This window comes from Heloderma suspectum, chromosome 3 (assembly GCF_057233095.1).
Source record: "Heloderma suspectum isolate Gila_16-S chromosome 3, 16-S_ref, whole genome shotgun sequence".
Taxonomy (NCBI): domain Eukaryota; kingdom Metazoa; phylum Chordata; class Lepidosauria; order Squamata; family Helodermatidae; genus Heloderma; species Heloderma suspectum.
In genome coordinates this window covers 136,913,973-136,941,746 of record NC_139460.1, presented here as the reverse complement: position 1 = coordinate 136,941,746, position 27,774 = coordinate 136,913,973, and the positions used below count along the sequence as shown (strand labels likewise).

General features: G+C 42.4%; 1 protein-coding gene across 6 annotated transcripts; it reads left to right on the top strand.

Moving 5' to 3' along the window:
- Nucleotides 1-700: 700 nt before the first annotated feature.
- BIVM (basic, immunoglobulin-like variable motif containing) lies at nucleotides 701-22,385 on the top strand. 6 transcript variants are annotated; one of them, XM_084844666.1, is made up of 12 exons: nucleotides 1,120-1,195; nucleotides 4,883-4,940; nucleotides 5,106-5,707; nucleotides 7,804-7,930; nucleotides 9,264-9,359; nucleotides 9,513-9,617; nucleotides 10,617-10,711; nucleotides 11,501-11,633; nucleotides 13,494-13,577; nucleotides 15,903-15,999; nucleotides 19,008-19,185; nucleotides 20,471-22,385. In XM_084844666.1, the coding sequence occupies exons 3-12, from the start codon at nucleotides 5,227-5,229 to the stop codon at nucleotides 20,542-20,544; spliced, it is 1,470 nt and encodes a 489-aa protein (XP_084700792.1). In that variant the 5' UTR covers nucleotides 1,120-1,195; nucleotides 4,883-4,940; nucleotides 5,106-5,226; the 3' UTR covers nucleotides 20,545-22,385. The 6 variants fall into 6 exon arrangements, with proteins under 6 accessions (XP_084700789.1, XP_084700792.1, XP_084700791.1 ...); XM_084844663.1 differs by lacking the exons at nucleotides 1,120-1,195; nucleotides 20,471-22,385 and adding an exon at nucleotides 701-1,012 and having other exon boundaries at nucleotides 19,008-20,424; XM_084844665.1 differs by lacking the exon at nucleotides 4,883-4,940.
- Nucleotides 22,386-27,774: the final 5,389 nt, after the last annotated feature.

Here is a 27,774-nt window from a genome sequence, read left to right as displayed (position 1 = left end):
CCTAATGGCAGAAAGCGAAGAGGATCTAAAGACCCTCTTGCTGAGGGTGAAAGAGGAGAGTGCAAAAGCTGGTTTGAAACTCAACATTAAAAAAACTAAGATCATGGCATCTGGCCCCATCACTTCCTGGCATATGGTAGGGGAAGCATGGAAGCAGTGACAGATTTTACTTTCTTGGGCTCCAAGATCACCGCAGACGGTGACTGTAGCCATGAAATTAAAAGACGCTTGCTCCTTGGGAGGAAAGCTATGGCACACCTAGACAGCATAGTAAGAAGCCGAGACATCACCTTGCCGACAAAGGTTCGTATAATCAAAGCTATGGTTTTCCCAGTAGTAACGTATGGCTGTGAGAGCTGGACTATAAGGAAAGCTGAGTGCCGAAGAATTGATGCTTTCGAACTGTGGTGCTGGAGAAGACTCTTACGAGTCCCCTGGACTGCAAGGAGGTCAAATCAGTCCATCCTAAAGGAAATCAACCCTTTCTGCTCATTGGAAGGACAGATACTGAAGCTGAAGCTCAAATATTTTGGCCACCTAATGCGAAGAGAAAACTCTCTGGAAAAGACCCTGATGCTGGGAAAGACTGAAGGCAAAAGGAGAAGGGGACGGCAGAGGATGAGATGGCTAGATAGCATCACGGATGCAATGAATATGGACTTGAGCACGCTCCGGGAGAGAGCGCAGGACAGGAAGGCCTGGCGTGCTGTGGTCCATGGGGTCACGAAGAGTCGGACACGACTGAACAACAACGACCCCCCACACGCTTTACTCCCCAAGCAGCTTTGCGCCCCAAGGCACGGACACCAGCCCCGCATGTCCTCACAACGACCAGGGTCCGCCTGAGCAGAAAAAAAAACTATTCTACGGGTGGAGAAGAAGGGGAGGGGCGCCTTTATTTATTTATTTCCCCCGTCAACCAATCACGTGGCGGCTTCCCACCACGCGCGCGGGCTGCAAGCAAGGCAATACAGCAAAGCCGCCTATCCAGTTCGCCTCACTCACTAGTCAGGTAGGATTGGATGATAGTCGCTCAGATGCCTCCGGTAGAGGGGCGCGGCTTGTGCGGCGGGGGCGGGGGAGAAGGGAAGAGGCGCGCGCAGGTGAGCTCGAGTGCTTCCTCTCGGCCGTGGCGGGCGCAGCAGCGGGGATTGGAAGTGTCGCCGCCCTGCGAGTCATGGCCGCCACTAAGCAGGTAACCGCGGAGAGGGTGAGAGGGGTTCTTGTAGGCCTCATAAATCCCCTCGAGGCGGACCTGTAAGGGCCCCTTCTCGATACGTTCGGGGAGGACTGGTGCTGTGGTGTGGGCTCTGCTGCCCTTTGAGAGGAGGGGATTGGACAGATTCCTGTAGGACATTACTTCTGCCAGCGGCTGCTACATTAGCTGTGGTCGTTGAAAGGAGCCTCCACGTTCAGTGGCAGCACATTGCCTTGCCAGTGAGCATTCAGTGGCAGCCTTGTATTTAAGCCTGGTAGCAGCAAGTGATCCTCAGTTTCATGCAGATGAGTGAGTGGGCTGGTGGAGGGGAGGAGTGGGTCACTGCACCCCTCCTCTGCCAGCCTGCTTGGTTTCTGTGCTAGCTGCAGAGGAAGGAAAGCCCCTTCTCCTTCCTCCGTGACCAGTATGGAAACACAGTGGGCTGGCAAAAGAGATGGATTGCTCTGTCCCTTCTTTACTACCCCATGTGGTAGAAGGCAAACTTTATTAAGAGGCTAATAAAGAGGCTAAGTAGCCTGTGTTTCCATGCTAGCTGTGGAGGAGGGGGCTCAAATTGTTCACAGGCAGGTTTTTCTTGCAGGCTAGTAACTTTTGTGTGCTTATTTAAAAGGCTGTTCTGGTATCTGGATAGCCTGTGCTGGAAATGAAATGTTGGGCTCAAGGGGCCTTTGACTCTTCTTATGATCTAATATTTCCCTCACAGTCTGAGAGCCTTTCTCCAGTTCTAATAATTTCATACAAAAATACAGCCTCCCCCACCCCCTGTGTCTAGCTGTGTAGCATTAAGCTGAATTGTTGTGGTTTCCTAAATGTTTGTTTGTTTTCCTCTTTCAAGTTCTGATTGTTCAGCCTCAAAAATAATATAATAAAACTTGCAAGGTACTGAAAAGGACAAAGTGATAAAGACAAATGCTAAAGCATTTGGAGCTTTTTCAAGTCTAGAAGAAAGAAAAGGCTCCTAAGGGAGAACATGATTTATAAAGTGACAAATGTTGTGGAGAAAATGGATAGAGAGAAAAAAGCTCTCCCTCATAATACTAGAATTGTGTCACATAATGAAATTGATTGGCAGTAGGTTCAGGGTGCATAAAATAATTTTTTCATCCTTTCTCTCATTCAGTCATGGAATAAATTGAATTAAATTATTGGAATTTACTACCACAAGGTGATGTGATAATTGCTAATTTAGATGTTTTTTCAAAAGGCTTAAACAAATTTGTGTGTGGGCAGGAAGGTCTGTTAACAGCTATTAACTATAGTAGTTAATTACAACTGTGTTCAGAGGCTAGTTGCTGGATGTAAATGGAGCAGCTGCTGCCTTCATGCCCTGCTTCTGGGCTTCCCAGAAGCATCTAGTAGGCCACTGTTGGGAAGCCAAATGTTAGACTACAGGTTTGTAAATAGTAAGAATCCTCCAGGTAACTAGGAAGGGATGCTTTTGTCATTTACAGGAGGAACAGATATTCCCTTGCTCCCCCTTGATGTGCAACAATAATTAACATAGATATGTATGAACAGGCAGGGTAGTAAAAAATAAATACATTGTGGGCTAGTAACTTTTGCAAACTTACTTACAAGACCAATGAAGCAGACAGATCTTTGGTCTGATCCAGCAGGGCTCTTAGGTTCATGCAGAAGCCCTCTCCCCTAGTGCAGATGGGAACACTTATCCAGAATTGTACCTATAATAGTTAATGAAGAATAATAATTGTTCACATTGTTGGAGTTAGAGGGAATCTACAGATTGCAGACCATTCTTGGCAGGAAAAAATCAAGTCTGTGTGTCAGGGGGCAGAAATCATAAGCAGTGTGTGCCTTGGAAATTGTTTTATCAAGGCAACCATGGCTTAAGAGTCAAAACCCCTCCATGTATTAAGTGAAGAAGACATTGAAACAGTGATGTTAAAGCCTGTTGTGGATAAGGAGCTTAGCCCAGAATTCTTTGAAGTTCAAATCTTGTTATGAATTCGTTAATGTACTGCTTAAAAATTGGGATGAGTCCAATCTTAATGCAATTAACTAGTGTTGCTACACTGGTGTGGTGACTGGAAAGTTCAGATTTAGTTCAGTAAACAGGTAGAGAATTCATGAGAACGTGTTTCAATAGAAACATTTCAAGAAAAAGGGGCAGCAAGGTCTGGAAAACATAAGCTTTTGTTTGGAGGCAAGTCTTAAAAGTTGAGCTGGCTACAAAAGGGAAACTGTCACATTATTTTTAAATGTGCATGGGGGTGGCTTTGTTGCAAATGTGATGCCATTTGGCTTCCGCTGTCGTTTTTTCAAAGTTTGTGCATTTACTCTCTTGCCAAGTTATACAGTCCACATGGTGAATGGCCAAGGAAGAGTGGACACAGAGGTTCTTAACGAAAGCAATCACCAGGATTCTCTCCAAGATTTTAGGAGCTCTTGGGTAGGACCTGCCAGTGGGCCCCCTTCACCAGTGATTGACAGAGGGGATGGGGTGTCCCATGCAAACCAATAGAATGTTTTGTCACAACCCCCTCCACCCTGGTATTTACCCGGCTCTTTCTCTCTTCTACCCTATGGCCTGTATTTGCCAGGTGCTTTGTGTGTCATGAGATCTTGTGCTGTCTTGACTCTCCATTCTGAAAGCCCAGTACAAAGTGAAAATGGTGTCATCAGCTCTGAGTGGCTTCTCTAGCCACCAGGTTGTGATGTCAGCCATGACACTTACATAACACAACATGGACAGTGTTGCATCTTTTTGATGTGGCCTTGTCCGTACCATGCAGTGATATCATTAGGGATGGCTGTTGTGGGGAAATCTGGCCCTTTTTTCCTTGCTGGATTTCCCCAAGCTTGATTTGTGTGTATGAGCTGAGCTGGGAGGTCTGTTCCCCAAATCTGAGGACTTGTGTTTTTTCCTGCAAAAAACATTGTTTATGCAAGTTGTGGCCGGAATTTGCATAACTTATGCAAATTGCAGCCATAAATATGCCTAACGTGCGTAACTTCTGGCTGCAATTTGCATAACTGCAAATTTTGGCTGTAAATATGCCTAAGCTGTGCAAATTGTGGCTGCAATTTGCATAAATGACCTTTTTTACAGGAAAAAAAGCTTGCGAAGATCCACGAGGTGGCCTGACTTGACGCAAATTGGGTTGGACCAGCTCATGGACAAGTGAGCCAGAGTCTGGGGGGGCCGAGCTTCTAAAAGAGCAGACCTGAAGCCCCCCCAATAGATTCCTCCAGTATCCCTAAATGTCATATATACCTTTTTCTAAAGTAAGTGAGGTTTTTGTTGCGTTCCAGTTCCATTTTGGAACAAAGTTCTTCTGCCATTGCATGATACCGTTGTGTGCAGCAGTTAGATTACCACTGTTTGATCCAGTCTGAGAGTTCTCTTGTGCCATGCCACCCTCTTGAAGCCCCTTCCTTCCATAGAGCAGCTAAAAAAAACTTGTTCTTCATTGATAGGTTGTGTTCAGTCTGTAGCTACAGACTGTACTGTATGTTCAGAAATATTTGCGACATAGTGTAAATACTCTTGGTAGGGATTTTGAAACATAGACCTCCATACACATGAACAATTCTTTGTTTTGTGAAGCTTCTAAGTGTCCCCAAGACACATTGGCACAGAGAATGTCTCCGATGATGTGCACTCATCATAAATATAGCTGACATGTTTTGGCTTCACATTAGGTTGTTCAGCTACTGCAGTACCCTTGATTGCCCTGGAAATATGGTGGCTGTATTTGAGGTAAGGCTGGTTCATACAAGATATTATTAATATGCATCTCTGGGGATACTCAGGGTATCACATGGAGACCAAACTGATAATGTGAACAAGCCCTAGCTATGCCTTGCTGCAAGCAACTCTGACATATTATCAGCTGAAAACAACATGTTTTCTTTTTTATTTCAGAAATGTCAAAATTTTCTTTTAAGTCTGGAGGAAGTGATGTAGACAGCATCTTAGTCTTAAAGGAGCATTTGGCCCCCTGTCCTGTTACTATCTTGGAAAAAAAGCTTTTTACATTCCTTCAATGCCTAACGTTGCAGACGCTCAGCTAGAGAATGGTTCTGGAGAAAATGAGTGTGGACCTGGAAGAAAGGCTTCAAAAGTGAATCTTCATGGTCCTGTAAAACCATTTTGTGCTGCAGGTGCCTCAGTTGCCTCTCTGGGATCTAGTGGGGACAGGCATTATCCATGGGGATGTCCCGTGACTCACACCCGAGAAAAGTTTTACACTATCTGTTCAGACTATGCTTTTTTAAACCAGGTAACATCTATTTGCAAAAGCCCAAATGCTACAGTTACTTCCTGCTTACAAGACAACGCTGCCTTAAATGTTGGAAATAATTCTCCGGGTTTTATTGGCATTCGAACTGGCACATCAGATATAGTTTACAATGAAGATATTAACCTGGAAAGTTTGTCTAGTAGCCTTGGAAAACTCCCACTGGCATGGGAAATTGATAAGGCTGAATTCAGTGATACATCTCCAGACTCGAAGAATCGAGCAGGTACAACGTTTAAAACATTCAGATGGTCAAGGTCTGTTTTATCTGGTGGATCACTTGTCCTGAAAACATTTTTAGTCTCCTTTGTCTTAATACATTTACGTATTCTTGCTAAAGCTAGTATAACTGCCAATATAGTTTAGTAACTTTTTTAGAAGAATTTCATATAGTTTTGTAATGTATAAAATCACTGGGCAGTATCCTATACTGCTGCTATGCTTCTGCTCATTCTGTTGTGCCAGCAGGACACACAGCTAGCACAGTCAGCACTGTGTAAAGTAGATCAGGGCAAGTCAGTGGAGCTCCTTTCTGTGAGTTCTGCTGACCTGCCCCATTCTGGAAACTAGTGTTTCCATCAAAGTGCTAACTCCCCGTCATGCTAGCAGTGGATCACTGTCCCTACTGTCCTTCACTTTGGTTTAAAATGTCTCATAACTTCACATCACATTGCAAGAAATTGTGTGTCATTTGTATTTATTCCCATTCCCAAACTTCCCATTCTTATTTATTCACTCCCCTCTAGTGGTGTAGTGGACTGTTCCTGGGGAAATAGGTTTTCTTGCTTGACCCCAGCAGCATCAAAGTACTCATCTTCCTTTTAACACTAAATAGTTATGAGGGAATATAATAATAATTTAGGTGCTACATGAACATTAAAATGATGGACCCTGCCCACAGGTGCTCAGTCTAATGAAATTGGAAATGATAATTAATGGCAAGAGCAGATCAATATTTGTACCTTACAGAAAAGTAGAAAACTGGCTGTGTCGAGGTCTTCTGCTGTTGCATTATTCACATATATGGTGCTTTATGTAGTAAAGCCCTGCCCTAAGGAGCTAGCACTTTAAACTTTGACAGTGGAGGGAAGAAAGCGATACCCAACAGAGGAAGTATACATGCAGATGCACCTTACATATACTTAGGCTTCATTGTACCTGAGGGCTAAAGACTGAGGAGTTAAGCTAAAATAGGTGGATTTTGCAGAAAGATTTGAAGGAAGACTGAGATGGTGCAGTGTAGGCATTCTAGGAGGAAGTTCTAGTTCACACAATGAGACCTACAGCTACTATGACACAACTTGAGACCATTTTTTTCTAGAGAAAAAATATATTTGTGAAGGTTGCTAAATACTGTGACTTCAGTAGCACTCTTAAATTTTGAGCTACTATACATAATGGCCTTCTTTTGCATACAGCAGTATTATCTCCTTGTAGGTTTACCCACAAGTATTACCTACCTGTAGGTTTATCCTAAAATGTTCCCTATGTAATGGTTATATTGAAGTCACAACAGGGTATGTTTAGCAGATTTGTGTATTGAGCCATCTGAAATTTAGATTTGAGGCAAATGTAATAGATGGCGTAATTGCTCATGGGTTTTTTAAAAAATTATTATTACATTTATGTCCCACGTTTTTTCCTCTTGCAAGGGAGCCCACAGCAGTTTACATGGTACAATGCTCTGTGATGTAGGTTAGGCTGAGAGTCAGTGACTGGCCCAAAGTCACCCAGTGAGCTTCATGGCTGAGTGAGGATAAGAAAGTGGATTGCCAAGATCCCAATCCAACACTCTTAACCACTACACCACACTGTTTCTTATGTGCATCAAAGGAAACAAAGACTATTTAACAATGCTGTTATGTTTTGGTCCTCACTGGGGAAAGATACTTTAAAATGTGCACAGTGCCTTCTGACTGCTCAGTAATCAGTGGATGTGTGCACTTTGATTAAGTTTTGATGACTTGCTTAACTTGTTTCTCCCTGTGGCTTCCATCTTCTCAGTCATGCTTTGCTGTCTGTATATCTGTCTCCTGTATCCTAGTACTCTACCATTTTTCTTTGCCTCACCAGAGGAGTAAAACATTCCAGATAAATATGATTATCACATCCAGGAAAATTAAGTAAATTAAACCAAACTACATAAATTTATATTAAGCATTCCTCAATTTTTTTTGTTATTTGGGAATACAGTATGGCCTGTGTGTGAAACATAATTCTCTTGTTTGATAGCTTTTTAAAGAGCCGTTTTGTTGGAAATGTAATTCAGAAAAATGGCGTGCTTTCTAATGTTATCCAGCAATTATTGAACATATTTTACAGGCAACATGAAGAAGCAAGGAACCAAGAAAATGTCTCTAGATAAAAAAAGTAAACAATACAGGGAATGTCCACAACATTATGCCCTTGAAGAAATAAAACAACGGAAAGTATTAGACCTCCGGAGATGGTAGTATTGAAAAGCTATCATTAATACTGTTACAATTCTGCTCTGTTATGGCTCTGTTAGAATTTTGTGTGTACTTATGCGCTCCAACCCCCACTCATAAATGGTTTTTTTGTCTCCTGCTTGGGAATGGGGAGACAATAACCTTAAATATTCTAAGATGAAGAAAGAATAAGGTGAAATACTGCCTGAGGAGACTTCAAAGTAGATCTTTGGAACTAGACTATAGTATGTGTTCATAGTCAAGTTTTTCTCACATTTTTTTTCTGTGTCCCTTTTCCTCGGAACTTTAAAGTATACTGTGGGGTGCACATTACCTTTTCTTTTGTTGGTCTCCCTGTTTCCAAATGTAAAATGAGATCAAGGAGTGTAGTCAGGTGTGTTACAGAGCACTTCTGGCCAGGTGATCATGGCTCACTTCATGGAGTTAGGAGGAAAGAGAGCACACCAGAGCTGCACTACCTGGCATGTTGGTGTAGGAGAAGACACTTTAGGCTGCTACTTGTCCTGGCATGTGGTAGAAATCATTGCCATTTTGGTAGTACGGGGCTGAACCCTCTGTGATCTTCTCTCTCTCTTCCCCCACCCCCCTTAAGACAGAAACACTTCCTGGGAGGCCAAAGTCAGTAAATTGGGATAGATGCAAAATAAGTGGCTGGATGTTCTGCAATCCTGTTCTTGCAAAGTGAGAAACAGGCAGGTAACAGGGAAGGAAACCCCTGCCTGAGAGCCTGCCTCTTCTTGCCTCTCTGCTAGTTGGTTCTACCCCCTGTTACAAGAGGAAAAGATGGACCAGTGGCACTGGATGGTGCTGGGTTTCTTTCAACTTGTTTGACTTAGGTGGCTTGCTAGAAGAGAGTTTGAGAACCTATAAAAAAGATGGATTAAATTCCTGTCGGTAATCTTACACAATGGCTGTGTCTCCAGCAAACAATTTAAAAATGCCCCAAAATAATGAGTGTTCTTAAGGGATCCACTAGCTCAGTTTAATTGTTTCATAGAGATTTTTGCAGTATTGGCCAATTCTTTAAAGATAAACTGAGTGGCAAAACCATGTTTGGACATCTGTTCATCTGTTTCCTAATGAGGCATCTTTTCTCTGCCTCGATGCTGCCCCATTGGCTATTAACCTTTAGGGAAGCTGTTCTAGGTACATCAACACGTTACTTGAAGATAAGACCATCTTTTCAGCTGTGAAGAAAATTCCACAGCTGAATATATATATTTTTAATTTATGAACAGTATAAATGAAATATATTGTTTGCCTATATTTGTGTCTGAATTATAACAAATGAAAGCTTAACATCACTCCATGAATGATGTGTTCTTTTTTAAGGTACTGTATAAGTCGGCCACAATATAAGACATCCTGTGGGATTTCCTCTTTAGTCTCCTGCTGGAATTTCCTATATAGCACAATGGGAGCTGGAAAGTAAGCAATTCTATAGTACCTATTTAAATACATTCACCGGGGAGTAAATCCCAGTGCATTCAGTGGGACTTGCATCCTACTAAGTGTGCTTAAGATGCAGCCTAATCCTTGCTGTTTATAATTCCTTACATTCTTATCTTTTTTTAAAACCAGCTTACCACCTATTACTCAAGAAGAAGCTTTGCATATATTGGGCTTTCAACCTCCTTTTGAAGAAATTAGATTTGGTCCATTTACTGGAAATACGACATTAATGAGGTAAAATAATGTGCTTGAAATCTCATGCTGTTTCACAGGGGTGTGTGTGTGTATATATACACACACACACACACACACACAAAACCCCCCCCACACACTGCACACATATTTGCAGATGTGCACGCACATGCCTCCCCACACACACATTCAATAGTATTCAAATTATTATTACTCTGTAGAAGTAGGTTAAGGCTCTAATACTGTACCCAGATACTGGGAGCAAACCCCACTGAATTCAGTGGGGCTTACCTCTGAGTAGACAGGTACAGGATTATGTTATAAGTGGTGGAAGTCTTGATGGACTGCTTTTCTAAGTGTGTTCAAAGTTTTTTAAACTTTCAGGGAACATAGTGTAATGCATTAACAGACTTTAGCAAAGCTTCTGATATCAGGTTGAGCTGCCCTTAATGTCACAGAGAAGAAGGACTGGGAAAAGAGTCTGCCTGTCACTGACTCAACTACTGTTCTGTGGAGGAGCAACACAAGCAAAAGGAACCAGGGAAGGGGGGGTAGAGGACCAAAAAGGCAGTAGAAAAGGAGGGGGGCTTAGGAAAGGATGGCTGGAAGAGTGGGTTGTCTGTTAGAATCGGGGGAAGGGGACAATGTCAGAAGGGAAAAGTCTGAGTATAGAAAGAAAGCAGAGAATGAGCACAGAAATGCATGTGACCAGAAGCAAGAAAGTCTAAAGTTCCCATGTTGATCTGAAATAACCACTGAAATTCAGGCCTATAGTAACACATTTATTACAGGGGAAACAGGCTGCAATCCTATACTTACTTGGGGGTAAGACCCATGGAATTTAATGAAACTGCTTCTAAGTAAACATGCATAGGATTGTGCTGCATGTTTGATTAGGGCATGCTGTGAACATATGCCCATTTTATATGATGTGTGTAGTGTTTAAAAGAGGAATAAAAGGGGAAATATTTTCTTACTGTGGTTTGATAGATCACTTTTTTTGCATTTAGAGCACAAATTCTGCACTACTGTGCTTTTCAGGTGGTTCAGACAAATTAATGATAATTTCCATGTAAAAGGATGTTCATATTTTCTCTATAAACCTCATGGGAAGTATAAGACAGCTGGAGAGACTGGTAAGTAGCTAATTTTAATAACAATAGAAAATTATAAGAAAATGGGAAAAACCTAACACAGGACAGACAATAAGTTGTATTCTGTAGCATGCTCGTTCCTGAATTTTGGGAAAACATCCTTGTAGGGTTGCCACCATATTCCCTAAACACTAAACATTGTTCTCTCAATTCCAGTTGAGGCAGGAGAAAAGACCTCTGTGACCCTTCCTGCTCATTTCCTCCACAGGTGTGTCATCCAAGCTCCCTCTCACATACTGTAGTAAGCCGTCCTCTGTCTGTGCTGCACACCATAGCAGGGAAGAGAGGAGGCTTGGATGACAGGCCTGTTGAAGAAATGGACACGAGGGAGCTGTCTGTCCTCCCACATTACTTGGAGAACTAGGGTTGTATCCAATGTTAGTATGACTTTAGTCCCATTCATTTCAAGGGTTCTACTCTAACTAGGACTAACATTGGACACAACCCCTAGAGGCTCAGCTGAGCTGCTTCTGTAGGTAGAACAGAACCTTTCTGGTTAGGAAAGTATTCAATGGCAGGGTATAAGCATTGGTTTTATTTTAATAGCATATTTTAATAATGTGTACTAACAAGCTATGGATAGCTTAGAAGCTATGTTTTTTATTTTGGTGGGTTTTTAAGTAATGTATACATTTCCCTTTTATAAGGTCCTTGAGACCTTGCAAGTACAGTACATAAAATAAATATTTTTTCATAGTGTTAAATCTAATAGGGTGTTGCTTCTCAATACAGACTGATCTAATTTATCAATGGCTTTATTTTAATTTGTAGCTTCGGGAGCTTTGACAAAACTAACACAAGGACTGCGTGATGAATCGATAGCCTACATTTATCATTGCCAAAATCATTATTTTTGTCCAATTGGCTTTGAAGCAACCCCAGTAAAACCTAGCAAGGCATACAAGTAAGACTTCCATGACATGTCTGATGCGATGTGACTCTTGCTTAAAATGTTGTTAAATGCAGGCTACTGTAAGTTTCAGTATGGTGGAACTTGAAGTAGACATAAGGAGGCCTTAGGAGAAGCAACGGCTGGGCTGCAGGCAGTAAGTGATAGGAGAAATGTATTGCTGGGAGCTGGGTTGGGGTCGGTGGGCAGTATGCGCCATTGCTGCTCTGACTAGAAGGAGCTTCCATTCACAGAAGGACATTTCTACTCATGAAACAGATTTTTCCATGAGTAGAAGGATGCTGCCCGATGATTTTTGATTTGGTGAATGGAATGAAAAGTCTAGTCCAAAGACTGAACTCTATTTATGGATAAACATTTTGGAAACAGTACCAAAACAGCTGTAAAAATGCTAGTTTTAAAATGGTCACATTAATACCCGCTGAGGGTCTCTCTAGTAAATATGTGAAGTGGGTTATTGATAATACTCTTTCAGTATAGCTGTGTTTTATATTGCAGGTAAACCAATTCATACATGGTAATAATCTTTCTAGACATTGTCCTCTAAAACACTGGCAATATTAATTGGTTATCTGGTGGAACTTGTTCAACAAGAACAGTTTTCTCTGATATATTTTGGATAAATTTTCTCAAATTGCGTCACCAACTGCTCCTAAAAGAACATTGCTTTTGAATGCAGGATTGATATTGTTCAGTGTATGATCCGTGGAATATCATTAGATGATGGGAAGGTGTTTGTAGGATAAATCTATCAGTCTCTTCCCTTTTCCTTAATATGTAGTACAAGCTAAATGTCCACACAAACTGCATTTGAGATCCATCTTTGGAAGGTTGGCCTAGAAGAGTTCTCTGTATTGAGATGATGCATCTCTAATTTTTTTTTAAGTACAAGGCAGTGCACTGCAAGTTTTGTTTTTATATAAGAAAATTACCAGAAGTACTAGCAAAGTATCTATCTTTATTGGCCAGAAACAGAAATATTGTACTGGAAGGCAAAGTCCAAAAAGCTACTCTTTCATTGTTTTGTACTTTTTACTAGGTGCCCAAGCAGAAAATAGATGTGCCAGTTTTAAAGGGCTCACGTACACAGACATTTACCACTCTTCCTTTAAAATACATCTGAGTGGGGATTTGATCCTCTACTTGCCATTCAATGGTATTCAAAGGAATAAGCATTCATGTGTTCCACATGGAAGAGACCATCAAGTGTTGCACTGCATGCATATTTTGTGCTTGGATGCTAAAGTACAAAAGTGCTATTAATTCACTGCACCAGAATCCTGGGGTTTAAAGGGACTTAAAGGCCATCCAATCCAGTCTCCTACTCAAGGGCAGGAAAAGCCACCCACCAGGTTTCTGACGTGAGTACAGCAAAGAATTCTAGAGCAAATCCATTTCCATGCGTGCAGGTTGTTATATATGCAGAAATAGGCACAAAGGGGATGCAGTGCAGATACATAGTCATCTCTTCAAGAATAATGGGTGTCTGTATTGAAGAATGCACATTGTTACGGATATACCAGGCACAACACTAGCTGACTGCAGTGCCCTTTGGATACCGGATACCTTAGACTGAGGCTGTAAAGACTGGATACATTACCTAATGTTGGGCTCAGTGACTGTTCTTTCCAGATCCTTTTCCATGCTTTAGTATGAAGCAAGTCCTCTGAAGCCCAGCCACTACAACCATCTTAAGTTTTCTATTAAACTTGACTAAAAATGGGTGTTATGTAAAAGTGGAGCAGCTAACTAGTAATGAGATACATATGCTATCTATTCCAAAAACTTTAGAAAACTTATTCATGAAGTTTCTTACAATGGTAAATGTATGTATATCATTTTTTTCTGCACCAGAGGCCATCTCTTACAACAAGAAGTGGAACACTGGATACTCATTGGAGAGCCAAGCAGAAAGCACCCAACTATTCACTGCAAAAAGTAAGTTAGCGCACCCTAGTAAGTTTACAAGATATATAGGTCTTAAGAATTTCAGATACATAGAATGCTTATAGAGCTGCTATCATGACTTGCAAAAAATGAACATGATCATCGATTCCAAGAGTATTATGAATTTTCACTTATGACTTTTGTGACAGTATTTGAGGGTTTTCGCTTCTGTACCAGACAAAGGTAAATCAGTTGTATCTAAGCTGAATCCCATCCCACATAGGAGAAATGGCTTGGCAGGTGTCTATGGTGTAGAAGAAGAAAAATCTGTGCTGAAAGGCCTCAATTTTAAAATACATCTTGAAATTTGAAAGACGTAAGATTTAGCCGAGAGCCTTCTCTGTGAAGACATTGTCTTATCCAGAAAAGAGAGATTTCCAAGATAAACTGTGTAACATTTCATTGCATATTTGTAACTTTTCCTTGGCACTGGATGTACCAAGAGTAGAGTCAGACTCTGGGGGGAGAAAATAGTGTTGTCTACAAAATACTAACTTTATTTGAAAAGCTAACCTTGCTATCCAGAGCAAAATTACCTCGGGGGGAAGAGAGACACATTCAACTTGCCTATTAATGAAATAGTTGAGGTTAGTTTGGTGAGACACAGACAAATGGAGCCAAGTTAAACTGGTGGGGAGTCTACATGGAAATGGAATGAGAAGCGCTTCTGGTATTATCCGGATCTTGATGAAATCGCTTTTGGTACGTCCTGGGCACACAAAGCAAAACATCTGGAGTAAACACTACCTTAAAACCCACTTTTCACAGGTCAAACTGTATTGTAATCCGCCTTACTTTGTGGTTGGATGGGCAGGGTCCCACTAGTAGAAGTGAACATCATCAACCACATAGATGCTGCTCAGCCAATGAGAGAGGCTTGCTCCCACCCCTTTCCATGCTCCACTGCTCAGGGAAGTTTAATGGAAGAGATGAGTAATGTTGGATAGTTTACCCTACACCTCTCCCCCTCACATCTGCTGACTGTGAACCAGCAATATTGAAACCCAGGGACAGACCAATGGGCGGGCAGACAGGAGGTGCCTAGGTCTTGCATGGCGGGAAAGGGCTGGAATTGCCTCTCTCTGCTAGCACTCTGGAGTCAGCAGCTGCTGCTGCTGCTGCTTCCACTTCCCCAACCTGAAGTAAGCCTCCTCCTCCCCACAAACGCATAGGAAAATCACACACATGGGGGACTATTCTGAACGGGAGGCATGAATGAATCAGGGGATGCTATTTGTGAATGGAAAAAGCAAACTGCTGTGTTACTTTAAAGGGGTGACCCAGCATGATTCTATGATTGGGGAGGTTTGGTCCCAGCCCTGTCCATGCTCTCTTGCTGTACTGGCTGCCCTCTCTCCGTCCTTTCTGGGTATTCCTTAGTTGTAGGTGTATCGTGCAACTGTGCAGTTGTAGGTGTATCGCAGTAACGAGACGGCGAAATACCACAGCTCCAGCTGCCTGGTGCTGGCTGCCCTTTCTCCTTCAGCTCTGTGTATTCTTTATTGTGTACTACGTATAAATGGGCTACTCCACTGTTGTGAGTAAAACAGGGCTACTGCTATTATGAATGGGAAAAGGAGGCTACTTATTGTGAAAGCAGCTGTACTGCAAATGGGGAAAAAGAGGGAATGGGGGGGAGGGGCAGCCCCACCCCTTCACCACATCACTTGAAGGTCACAGCCAGGTCATAGGCATGCCCAGGATTTAATGCAGGGGTTGATGACGGGGGACGGAGCACATTGCCGTGGAATTGCTTCAGAGCCGCACTTGAGAAAAACAACAGAGTAAAAGGACTTTTCAAAAACACACAATTTCAGGATGGGTGGAAGGCAGCGGATTAACAACAGGGACATCTATTGCAAATGATCTGAGTGCGCTGTACCACCACATTAAATTGCCTATGTAGATTGGCCCTGGGTTCTGACAGATAAAGGGATGGAAAAATGTTTAAAGGGGTGGTAAGAAGTTGCTGAAGGAAACAATAGGAGAAAGAGAAGGACAGTAAAGGGCTACAAAATAAACATTAGTTCTCATGACCCTCTGTTGCTGGGAGCTTATTAAATTATGTATCATGTACATAATTAATTAAAAAACACAACACAGAACTATGGGACCTGACATGGTGGCCATTTGTTGCCTTGATTTAAAGGAAAGGACAGTGTTCATCTGCTGTACAGGATGCTTCTATTTAAGTTTGTATTGTTCTCTGAATCCCAAATAGTTTCAGACCATAATAACAATTTGTGTAGTTGTTGCATTGCATGGCATTCTAACTCTGAATTTGATTTGTGATCTTTTTTTCATCTTATTGTGTAGGTGGGCAGATATTGTAACAGACTTGAACACTCAAAATCCTGAATACCTAGATATTAGGCACTTGGAAAGGGGCCTTCAGCATCGGAAGACAAAGAAGGTGAGATTGCTTCATATTCATGCAGAGTTGCATGTGTGTCCTGAGGCAGCTTTTATGAAACTCATTGGGTTGGTTTGCTTTAGGACCGGGTGTGGAGAGAATTGCTCCACGACTAATATGGATAGTGGAACAATTATTCACTGTATACTTTGCAAGTAAGGAAAACATAAGGTCAGGAACATCTGATAGTAGTGTATTTACCTCTAATGTGCCTTCTGTTCTTCATACCTGAAGTAAATAGAAGAGCTGATGCAAAGGAACTACTAAAACTACTTCCCTGTAACAAATAACTTCCTTAATATTCTGCCAACTCTTAATAAAAGGGAAATGATTTGCGAAGTCAGAATATTAACTGTGATTTCTTTCAACTGCCCTTTGCTTTATAGCAGAGCAGTTAAACATAAAACCATGCACTTCAGATTAGAAGTATGAAACTTGGCATACTTATACATTGATATTAAACTTTTTTCATATGGATTCCAGTAAGTAATGCACTCTTGAGGAGCAGGAGACTAACAAATGAGTTATTCTGTTCACAGGCCATGACATTTTTTTTACCACATGCGATGAACAATGCTGAATGTGATTTTTATCAAGAGCCTACACCCCAAGAGATAGACCTGCAGCAATCATGTGTTTTTTTTTTAATGTAATCACAACATATAAAAGTCTTACCCTTCTTTGCACCGAAGTGAAGTGACCTGTTTACGGCAGCACCAAGGGGAGAGATAAAAGACCTTGAATGCCTAACATGGTCACCTGCACCTCCAGTACAATGTCATTTGTGAGTTGCCAGAGCATCACTTTTAGCCCAGGGTTTTGTTTGGGCACCAGACTCTTATCAAGCTTACTGCCACCATGCCAATAATAACCGAAGTACATATAAATGAATACGGAACAGGGAGCATATGGCCCAAACTAAGCTTTGGGCCAGCACAAGTCATATATCCCAACCTTGGGGCCTCTAAGAGATGCTAGAGCATCACATTTAGCCTAATGCTTTGTAGGGCTAGAAGACACAGCATGGGGCCATCCCAAGTCGTACACCCAAACATCCATGGAAGTGGCCTCTACAAGACACTGCAGCATCATATCTGGCTCAGTTCTTCATTTGGGTTCAAGATCCTTTCAGACATGGTGCTCCAATCCCAGTAATACCCAAAGGATGTAGACATGCATATAGAATGGGAGGTGTGCATCCCACAATAAGGTTTGGGCCACCCCAAATCGTATGTCTATATTTCCAGGATAGCGGGCATCCATTCCTACATTTTGTTGAGGTGTAAGACACTTTCAGGCATGACACCCCATGCAAATAATACCCAATGTATGCTGAAATGAAGGTATGCATCCAGTCATAAGCTTTGGGCCACCCCAAACCATGCACCCAAACTTCTAGGGGAATGTCATGTATGAGTGACATACAGTTACAACTCGCCCAGCTCTTTGGGCCCAGGACACTGCCAAACATGCAGGCTCACACCCACTGGGTGCTGTATGACCTGGTCCTTTGTTGGGAAAGGCAAAAGGTTAGTGTGGGATACATGGGACATATTTCCAGAAGCCGTAGCTATAGTTTAGACATTAGCAGTAGTGTAAAGACAACGGTGCTACTTGAATAGTTTGTAGTATTTCTGTATAATAGAACAAGTGGACTGTGTAAAGTAAATGAAGCGAAGCAAAGCAGCATCTGTTTTAAGGAGGTCAAAATCCTTGGAGAGTATTTCACTAACACAGATGGCTCTCAAACAACACTCAATATGCACTCGACCAGGAAGGATGTGTATTAGAAAAGGGATGCCAGAGAGATCTAAAGTTACCAAGCCCTGCAGACTGGGTTTCGAAGAGGAAAAGTGAATCTTAATGGCAACCAAAGTGGTCAACTCTTGGCTAAGCTTGGGAAATGTGTTATGAACTGACACACTTTGTCTATAAGAAGGCATGCAGAGGCCTATGCAAGTGCCACAGCTGTTAATTGCACTGGTCTTTGCCACCATGAATTCCAGGAATAATTTAACCTGAATAATAGTAGTGACATCATATATTTCATTATGCCATAAACAGAACAGATATCTAGGTTACCATGTGGTGGCTCGCCTGTTTAAAGGCAGCCGCTGGCATGATCACATCACTCCGGTGCTGAAGGAGTTGCACTGGTTACCAGTTGTTTTCCCGGTCAAATTCAAGGTGTTGGTTTTGACCTTTAAAACCCTGTATGGTTCCGGCCCAGCCTATCTCAAGGAGTGCCTCCAGCACCACCAGACAGGCCGCTTAACAAGATCAGCCTCGGATGGCCTTCTCTATGTCTGATCAGCCAGGACAGCTAGGCTGGTGAGGACAAGGGAGAGGGCCTTCTCTGTGGTGGCCCCCACTCTGTGGAACTCCCTCCCTAGGGGACTCCGCCATGCCCCCTCTTTAATGAGCTTCCGCCACACATTAAAAACATGGTTGTTCAGGCAGGCTTTTGGGGTGGGTTAGTGTATTTTTAGAAATATGATGTTTTAATGTACAATTTTATTGTTTTAAAACTGTTTGTATTGATGTACATTGCCCAGAGGGGCTGGGTGACTGGCCAGATAGGCGATTAAGAAATAATTAAATAAATATTAAATAAATATTAAATAAAAATATAAATATAAATGGAGAATGGTGGATGCAGCAGCTCTCCTGTGCAGGTCTAAAAAAAAGTTAGGAAGTGATATCTGAAAATGGAGGGAGAGGAAACAAAGTCATAGCAAAGGAACTTGGTGCCCAAGCTAGAGCTGTGGATTAAATACTTATCCCGAAACATTATTCACTGTTAATATGAAAGCCAGGGCTGGGAGACTTGTAGGCCAAAACATCTGGAGGGCCACACCTCACATCACCCCTCACCCTTGGCTATGCCAGTAAGAGCTGATGGGATTTGTAGGCCAAAAGATCTCAAGGGCCACAAGTTGCCCACCCTTAACATACATAGATGATGTGCTGTTTTTATAAAATGTGACAAGGCTTTTTTTTATTTTTAGGTAGGAGGAAATCTGCATTGTATCATTGCTCTTCAGAGGCTTAACTGGCAAAGGTTTGGCCCGTGGAACTTTCCGTTTGGAAACGCTAAACAAGACTTGCAACCCCAATCACAGATGCAGGGTATGGCTAAATCTGAGAGTGAAGACAATATCTCCAAGAAGCAGCGTGGGCGCCTGGGTAGGTCTTTCAGTGCTAGTTTCCACCAGGAATCTGTCTGGAGAAAGCTGTCTCATCTTCATGAAAGGCGGAATAGCGGCTTTCAGAGTTACATAGACCCTGATGGGAATGACTAAAAGGAACGACTTGTATCACTGCTGTAGTGTAAAATATTCCTCAGATATGGTAATGTTTATTATGCGCAGAGTAGGGAATGGATAGAGATTTCAGTATAAAATGCCATCTTAGGAATGTTTGTTGCATTAAGTGTGGGTTGTTACATGGGGAATAAGATGTTAGCTCAAGCACAGAATATTGTACACTTAGAATCCAGTCTAATCAATATACTCAACAATGGACCTGTGTTTCAGACCATGAAATCAGAACCAATCTAGATCAAAGCCACCATGGGGGAGGTGGGGGGAGAGTGGGAACCTATGACTAGAAGAAATCGTTAATACCCAAAGCATGAGATTTGTTACTTTCCAAAATGATCTATTAAACACACGTTGTATAATGGTGGTAAATGTATAGAGTATTTGTCCTTTAAAACTTCCCAGAATGCAATAAGGACATGGTCCAGGTCAAAGCTTACAAAACACCACATGTTCAACGTACATACTTGAGTGGTCTGTCCATTTGGAACATTGTTATGTAAAACTTGAGTTGTTTCCATTAATGGGGGACCTTCTTTGGCAGTCATAGGCAATGACATGATTCCTCCTGGAAGGATGGGGTACATTTTGCTCCCTTTTGCGAGGAGGCAAAAAAACTGTTCATTGCCGGGTATATCCTCCTCCAGCACCTTTTCATGTGATCTGAATTTACTTCACATTTCAGCCTGCTTTTAAATAAACCGTCTCCAAAGAGCACCCTGAACTTGCAGTCTCAGGCTGCACCTACATTTTTTTCTTCTGGTTTCTGGATCTTTTTCACTTAACTCTTTGAATTGTTTTATTGCGAATAAGGGAGATGCTTTAAGTGCTGAAATGCACTGGCAGCTGCAGTGATATACCTCTTTGGCCAGAACACTGTTTGTATTTTTTCAAATGATCATGTCAAGTAGCTTTATTTGGAAGTATATTTTGTTGTCATGAGAAAACATTTTAATAAAAAATCTCAGTGGGATCAAGAATTATCTTGTTCTTTTGTAATTTTGTAGGTTTCCAGTCCTCTTAATCAAAAATAGGGGACTTAGAAAAAGTATTTCCTTTGTATAAAAATAATTTTCTACTTTTGTGTCACATGTATGATGCAAAAAGATTTAAGTGCTCACAAACCTGCTCTTTATGTGTTTCTTTCACAGAGGAAAAGTCCTATTGCATCAAGTGTGGAAATTCAAAATGGCATGTCTCTTCTCTGGCACAAATGATGAAATGAATAGGTATAAAACAATATAGGCACAGTCAAAGCACTTGATCCGCTAACTGTACTCAACTGTGGGTTCTGTCACAGTGGCACTCCTGTCCGAAAGCATGTCTGTTTTCATGGGGGAGGAATGCTGCAGCTTTGGTCTTCTCAGCCTTGTCCAGTATATCCTCCACAGGATATATGGATAGTAAAGAATGGGCTCTGCACAAAAGCAGGAAATGTAGTTTTCTTGTGTTGCTAAGGGAAATTGGTATGTGTGCACATTTGTGTTGTAAACCGCTTTGAACATGGTTTCATTAGGAACCAATATTTTGTTTATGAATGTGTGTTGGGTGTACATAGGTAGTATCCAGTGTTAGTCCTACTTAGAGTAGACCCATTGAAATGAATGGGCCATTTCATTAGGTCTACTTTAAGTAGGAGTAACATTAAATACTACCCATAAAGTCAATGAGAACAAGGTGCACAAATACTGTATACTCACAATATTGTGCTGGTAAATACTCAGCACCAGTCTTTCAGTTCACTTTCATTTCTGTTATTTAACTATGCTGTGATTCTGATCTTTTGCAAAAGACACATTTCTAATCTCATTACAGTGAGCATAATTCCTATTTGCATTTTAAAATTCAAACCAATTGCAGACAATACTGAAATGTCATCTCCCAGAACTGTCTTTACTTCTAATTTGGGTTTTTTTAAAACATTCCACCTGAAGAAGAACTGTGGGTTACTAGAAAGCTTGCATACCATATCCTAAATATGAAGAGTGAATGCATTCTCTAACGAGGGATCTTTATGTTGCCAAAATGGTGAGTACGAACAAACTGGAAGGCATCCACTAGAAAACCAGAAAGAAAGAATACATTTTAGGATGCTAGAAAAATGGCTTCATTCTTAAGGAAGCCCAACATACTTTGGCCCAGGTTTTCCCTGGGGCCTTCTTTTGGGGATCTAACCTAGCAGTAAGCTGCAAAATCCTGCTGAAGAAACTGTGTGGCTGGTGTGGGTCAGCTTTGACCTGATTGGCCCACACATTGTTCTATGTCACAAAGGGCTGTTAACTGACCTGAGGACTGTGAGCCTGTGGCCTCTGTGTCTTTTGGTCTCCCAAGGATTGTACACCTTGTGGTGCTGCTTATCCAGTTTTGGGGTACTTGGACTATGAACTCTAAAGGATCAATGGAGGTAAGTGGAGTTTGACATCTCCAATGGGGACTGATGGGAGCAGACAATCATACACTGTATTAAAAAAAAAAAAAATTAGATCCCCCTCTTCAAATACTGCCAATTTGAGGAATAGTCTCTTAAACAACTGGATTTGGCCTATATTCGGAACATAGTGGTTGCCATAGCATCACTATTGTTGCTTTGAGATAGTACACGATGCCCCACCGCATGACTTTTGAAATAGTACACGATGCCCCACCACATGACCAGGCTAATAAGCTACTGTGCGTAATTTGACTCCCTCCCTCACCCTCTGTCCTGTGGTAGTCCTCCCGCCTGAGCACCATCTCACCTCTAAAGCGCTGGAAGTTTTCAGGATCTGGACAAAATTTCATACACAGCCTCTCCTAGTTGGTAGGCACCCGATGTACCATCAAAACCCCGTGGCATTACTCAGAAAGGAGCAAAAACCCTGTGCAACAAGAAGGGGTAGTAGAAATAATAGGACTGGATTATTTTGGTCGAAGAAGCAATCATGGGTAGATAAATTCCCAACAGATGATATGATAATGCACGATGGGTTAATTAACCCATTGTGGGTTATGTCGCCCAAACCTGGTCACTGTCAGATGTTGCCATAAATAAAGCACAATAAACAAAATAATCCAAAGAAATATATCTGAAACATTTGATAGCACCATGTCCTCATTTTTCCTCTCCGTTCAGAAAATGATTTATAACCCAAACCATGAGTGTAAAATACAAGAACAAACTTTTAAAAAGCAACAAAGGAAAACAACATATGGGAAAATCCATTTCCCATATCATACCACCCTAAATCCACCCACATAACAATAGTAAGGACTACACTGACCATTTTGGTCATAATCAAGGGTCACTCTTGGTGTTACAAGGGGTATGTCCTAATCTCAGCCAGTTGTGAATGCTGGCTTATTGTTTATATCTTGCAAGGTGACATGTAAGGCAGATTGGGAACAAGAAGCTTTCCCGGCTGTCTTTTCACAAACATTTATACTTAAGGTTGCTGGGCAATCACAAAGGGCAAGAAGAGAAGCAAAAAGCAGAACTTTAACATAGCTAATGGCATGAATGATGGCAGCGGAGGTGGCTCTGATGGGCTGGTAGCCAGAGTTCTCCATGCACAGCATCAGGAACAGCCAATTGGCTCTCCAGATTTTGACTCTTGTAACTGGGATGTGTAGATTAGGATCCTTCAACATCTGGACTCCTTCCTTTAAATTTATAATATGTCAGGTGGTCCCCTTGTAAAAGAGATTCTCAGCTGAAAAGAGTAGCCCCTGGAGTAGGGCAGGCCAGCCTCTTGTAGAATTTCTGTGATTTCACGAAAAGATGCTTTGCGTCTGAGGGTGTCTGGAGACAGACCTTGATACATCTGAATTGTATTATCTTCATCAGCTCTGGTCAGTTGGAGGATGAAATCTTTAGTTTTCATGACCACAAATCAAGCCAAAAGGCCCTTGCTTTTGGTGTTGCTGAGGTGGAAGTGGCAGTCTGTGTGCCCAATCTATTAGCAAAGTATGAGGTGGCATGTCTGGAAAATTCATAGCCAGCCATTTCTGGAGGAAGGCTTCAGGATTCTGCCCCTCCTTCACACTCTGGCAATCCTCTGAATTGTAAATTAGGCCATATGACTCTGTTCCTCAAGACCTGATATCTTAAGCCTCAATTTATTTTCTCTTGCTGTTAAATCTCTAATCTTGCCCTGGAGCTTTGTTGCCATGCTAACAGCAGTATTTCCTGTCTCCTATACTTGTTCATATACTCAGTAATAGTGTCCAAGTGGGCTGGATTGGAGAGAGAAAGACCTCTATTCATTTTTAACATGAGGTTGTACCCTCTTCTGTCCAATCCCCAATCCCACAACAATACATAGGAAAGGAAGAAGGGGAGAGGGACAGTTTCATCTCAGCACCCTTTGCAGTTTTAGTACAGATTGTAGTTTTATGACAGATGAAATATTTCCATTTGTTAGCATCTGCTTTCAGGCCAAGTTTAAGGTGTTGCTCATGTATAAAGCCCTAAACAACTCGGGATCAGAATCTCTGAGACAGTGTCTTCTCCCTTACCAGCCTGCTTGATTGCTGAAGTCATCAGATGAGGCGTTTCTGGTGGTCCCACATGGCCCTGTGATATGTTTGGAGTCCCCACAGAGTAGAGCCTTCCATGTATTGGCTCCTTCTCTGTGCAACTCTCCCTGCCTGTGGCTGTCATGCAGACACTGATGTTTTGTTTTCAGAGCCTGCTGAGGACATTTTTGTTTAAACAAGCCTTTTCTGACTGAACAACTATGGTTTTATTGGTATAATCTGATTTTAAATTTTTTAACTCTGTGTTCTGATTCTTTTTTCTTGCTTTTATTGTTGAACACTCAGGAGTCTTTGTGGAAATAGAGCAGTATATAAATCTTATAAATAAATCAATTAAACATTCTACATATAGGAGAACTATAAAACAATTTTATCCATGTCCTAACTTCCTTCCCAAATGCAAATGCTTCAAAGCTTCTTTTAAAAAATCTTATTCAATGGAATCAAATGCTTCTTCACCATCTACAATATAAAGCCTGGAAAGAATTTCTTAGAAATTGCTTAGGAAAGTGGATAAAATTTATTATCTTCCTAATATCCCATGAAAATGGTCTTACGAAAGTAAATCCTGTTGGGTTTATTAAGGTCAGTGATGGGAGACATACCATCTGCCAGGGTCCCTAATCTGGGCCAGAGAAGCACCTGAGGTCATCATGCCCCCATTTTTTACTTTGGCCCCACCCGCCACAGGAACTCGGCCCACGAGAGCTTCTCCAATGTGGAATTCCAGCCTCAGGCTGAAAAAACTTCTTCAACCCTGATTAAGGCAATTGCCTCAGATTTTAGTTGCCCTTTCAGATACTATTCATGCCGATACTTCATAATAAGTATTTAAAAGTGATATAGGTTTATCTGTTTCCGGCTTTTCAGAATTTTTCCTAAACTTTATCATAACCATGTCAGCTTCTAACAACTACTTTTTGTTAACATTTGGTTCAGCAGTCCTACCAATGCAGGTACCATTAATGTGTTAGGATTCACCCATAATTTATTATGGGCCAGATCATTTTCTTTTCCTAATATTCTTATGGCACTGTCCTCCCCATATCTACTCAGATGTAAATCCTATTAAGCTCAAGGGAGCGTAATCCCATTGTAAAAGTGTTTAGGATGAGAGCCTTACATTCCAGTCTGGTACATGTCTACTCAGAAATATGTCCTATTGGATGCTATGGGGCTTACTCTGGGGGAAGTTGGTATAGGATTGCAGCCATAAATGGTCTTTTCCACACCATGTATTGAAATGGGGAGATCTAGTTCTTCTCTGAGTTCCTTTGTAAGATTGGGGATTGCTGCATTTTCCAGACAGTGTCTAATATTGGTGTCTAATAGAGGGATGGGGTTTCTTTTGGGGTGTTTTTTTTCCAAAGACTGTCAGGATTCCCTTAGCCCCTGCTTTACTGCAACGCCCAAACATACACACATGAGAGGCTTCAGTCTATAGCTTTTAATCCATTACTTCATAGGGTCATACAGATGCAAATTCTCAGAGACTCTCCATCTATGAAGGAATGCCTTCAGGGGATTCAAATGGGATTTACGAGAGTTGCCAGCCTGAAAAGGGAGGCAGTCTGGCTAGCCTAACTTAAGTGGGGGAGGTCCCTCTCTTCTAGTAAGGCCTCTAAGCGCAGCTTTTCACACAAGACTAATTGGGTAGACCGTCTTAAGTTCCACCCCTGCCTTCTCTCTCTTTGCTATGTGCCTGCGTCTGGCATCTATTAGGTCATCTTCTCCAAACCCCACTGTCAGGGTGGAAACTGAGCCAATAGAGCCCCAGAGCAGTTCTGATTCTGAGGAGGAACAGCAATCCGTGGGAGAGGAGCTCGCTCATCTCTCACATGCACAGCAGCTGGCAGAGATTCCTCCTGCCAGCATTCCTGGGATAGATAGTGTCCCTGGCAGTGAGAGAGCGCTGGAGGGGGGCTTGCTGGACGCTCGGTGCAGACGCAGGGAGCGACGACAGATGGAGGACGCGGAAAGGAGGCGTAGCGCTCGTCTGTCACACAAACAACGGTCATGTCCCGAGGACCCAAGGGAAAGAGGGAGGATCTCTCCCTAGCCCATACGTTCAGGGTCTTCCCGTGGTTCTCCTTCAAATGGGGACCAACTGCCTTACCTGGAGCTTAGGCTACTCAGCTATCTTTCCCCAGTGCTGTTCCTTGCTTTGGTGCTAGCTACTAGTATTCTGAAATAGTCATAAAGTAATAAAGTCTCGGAAAGAATTCCTCGTTGTCTGTGTCCTGAGTTGGCTATTGGTGGGGACTGCAAGAGGCAGCTAGGGCGCTCCTGGCACCTGCCTCCTCCTGTTCGCTGCCTCTCACAGGGTGGGGCGGTTAGGAGGGACCCTCATACTCAGCCATCTGGACGTTTGTAACCTGAGAAGCAGGCCTATTCATATCTGAACTAGCCTGGGAAAACACCTCCCCCACGTCTGACGGTTCTTCTTCAGAATCTGAACTGCTATCCCACTCCCTGCGCTCAGAAACACTCCTGACAAAGACATCTGAAAACTCCTTTGCTATCTCTACTGTATTACACAGTTTTTCTCCAATAATATTTTGAATACAGTTATTCACCTTTTTATCCCCCTTTTCTAACAAAAATTAGCCAGAGCCATCCTGCTTAATTACCAAATTCAAACAGCCATTGTCTCTAATAATAAAGGAGGGTATGTCTGTCACCGCTATTGTGCCAAGACCATGAAACCTAGGCACCTGGAACTCAGTATGCATACTAAGGGCACGCTAGGGGTGTGCACCTCAAGATTATTTTGCTTCTATACATATTAATTCATTTTAATTAATGTAAAAGTGTCCATGGGTTTGAAGTAATCAACTTTTCAACCACTACGGGCAGACTTCCCTAACCAGCACATCGCATTGCGGGCGGCCAACCCAGGTTGAAGCCAGGGGAGATTAGCAGGCTGAGGGATGCAGTTAGAAGCCTTCCCTCTCCCAGCTGCTGTGGGGCAGTTTCCATCAGGGGATGGAGCAGACTAGCCCCTCTCACAAGGGGCTATGGGGGTGCACCTGGCAAGGATCATGCTTAGAAGTGCCCGGGAGCTTGGCTTTAATCAGACAGTGTATGCACAATGTGTTCAGCTCTCTGATGGTTGCGTGGAGTTGCTTGCAGGTTTCACTGGATCAAACTAAGGGTTATTAAGTTGGCTGAGAGGCAGCCATCCTTCAGGGGAATGGTGTGCAAAGTCCTCTTCCTTAGGGGGCTATAGGGGTGCTGCTGGGGCCACACCTAGGGGTGCCAGTAGGCATGGTGTCACTCAGGGCGGCCAGAATGTGTCCAACTCTGGCTGCTGCATACGTTTTCTTGCAGTCTTCGCCGTATCAACGTAAGGGCTATTCCCACCCATTTGAAGCTAGGTTCATCTGCTAATCTATACTATTAAAGGAGGATGTCTCTCTGTCAGCACCGTAGCTCCAAGACAGTGAAACCTAGTCACCTGAAACATAGTGTACATACCAAGGGGACTCCAGGGCTGTACAACACATTGTCTGTTTACAACAACACATTAATTTGAATTTGAATGTGTCAGTGCATTTGAAGCCTGCAGTACCATCTTCAGTAACTACGTAATAGATTACCCAAACGAGTGCATAGCTTTGCAGCTGATACAGTTTGAAGCGGGGTGGGGGTGGCTGAGGGACAGAAGTATATGGCTGCCCCCCCCCTGCTGTGGAGTAGACCCCCCTCAAGGGAATGGGCTGGCCAGACCCCTCCCTCAGGAGGCTATGGGGTGTACCATGGCAGAGTGTGTGCCCAGGGATTCCAGCAGACTTTGCTGTATTAAACTAAGGGCTATTCCAACCCATGTGAAGCCAGATCTGTCTGCTAGTTTTGAATAACACAGCTTATTCTTATTTTCTCTTATTGCTCATCTGGATTTGTATGCTTATACCCTTCTTTATATTGTATTACATCTAAC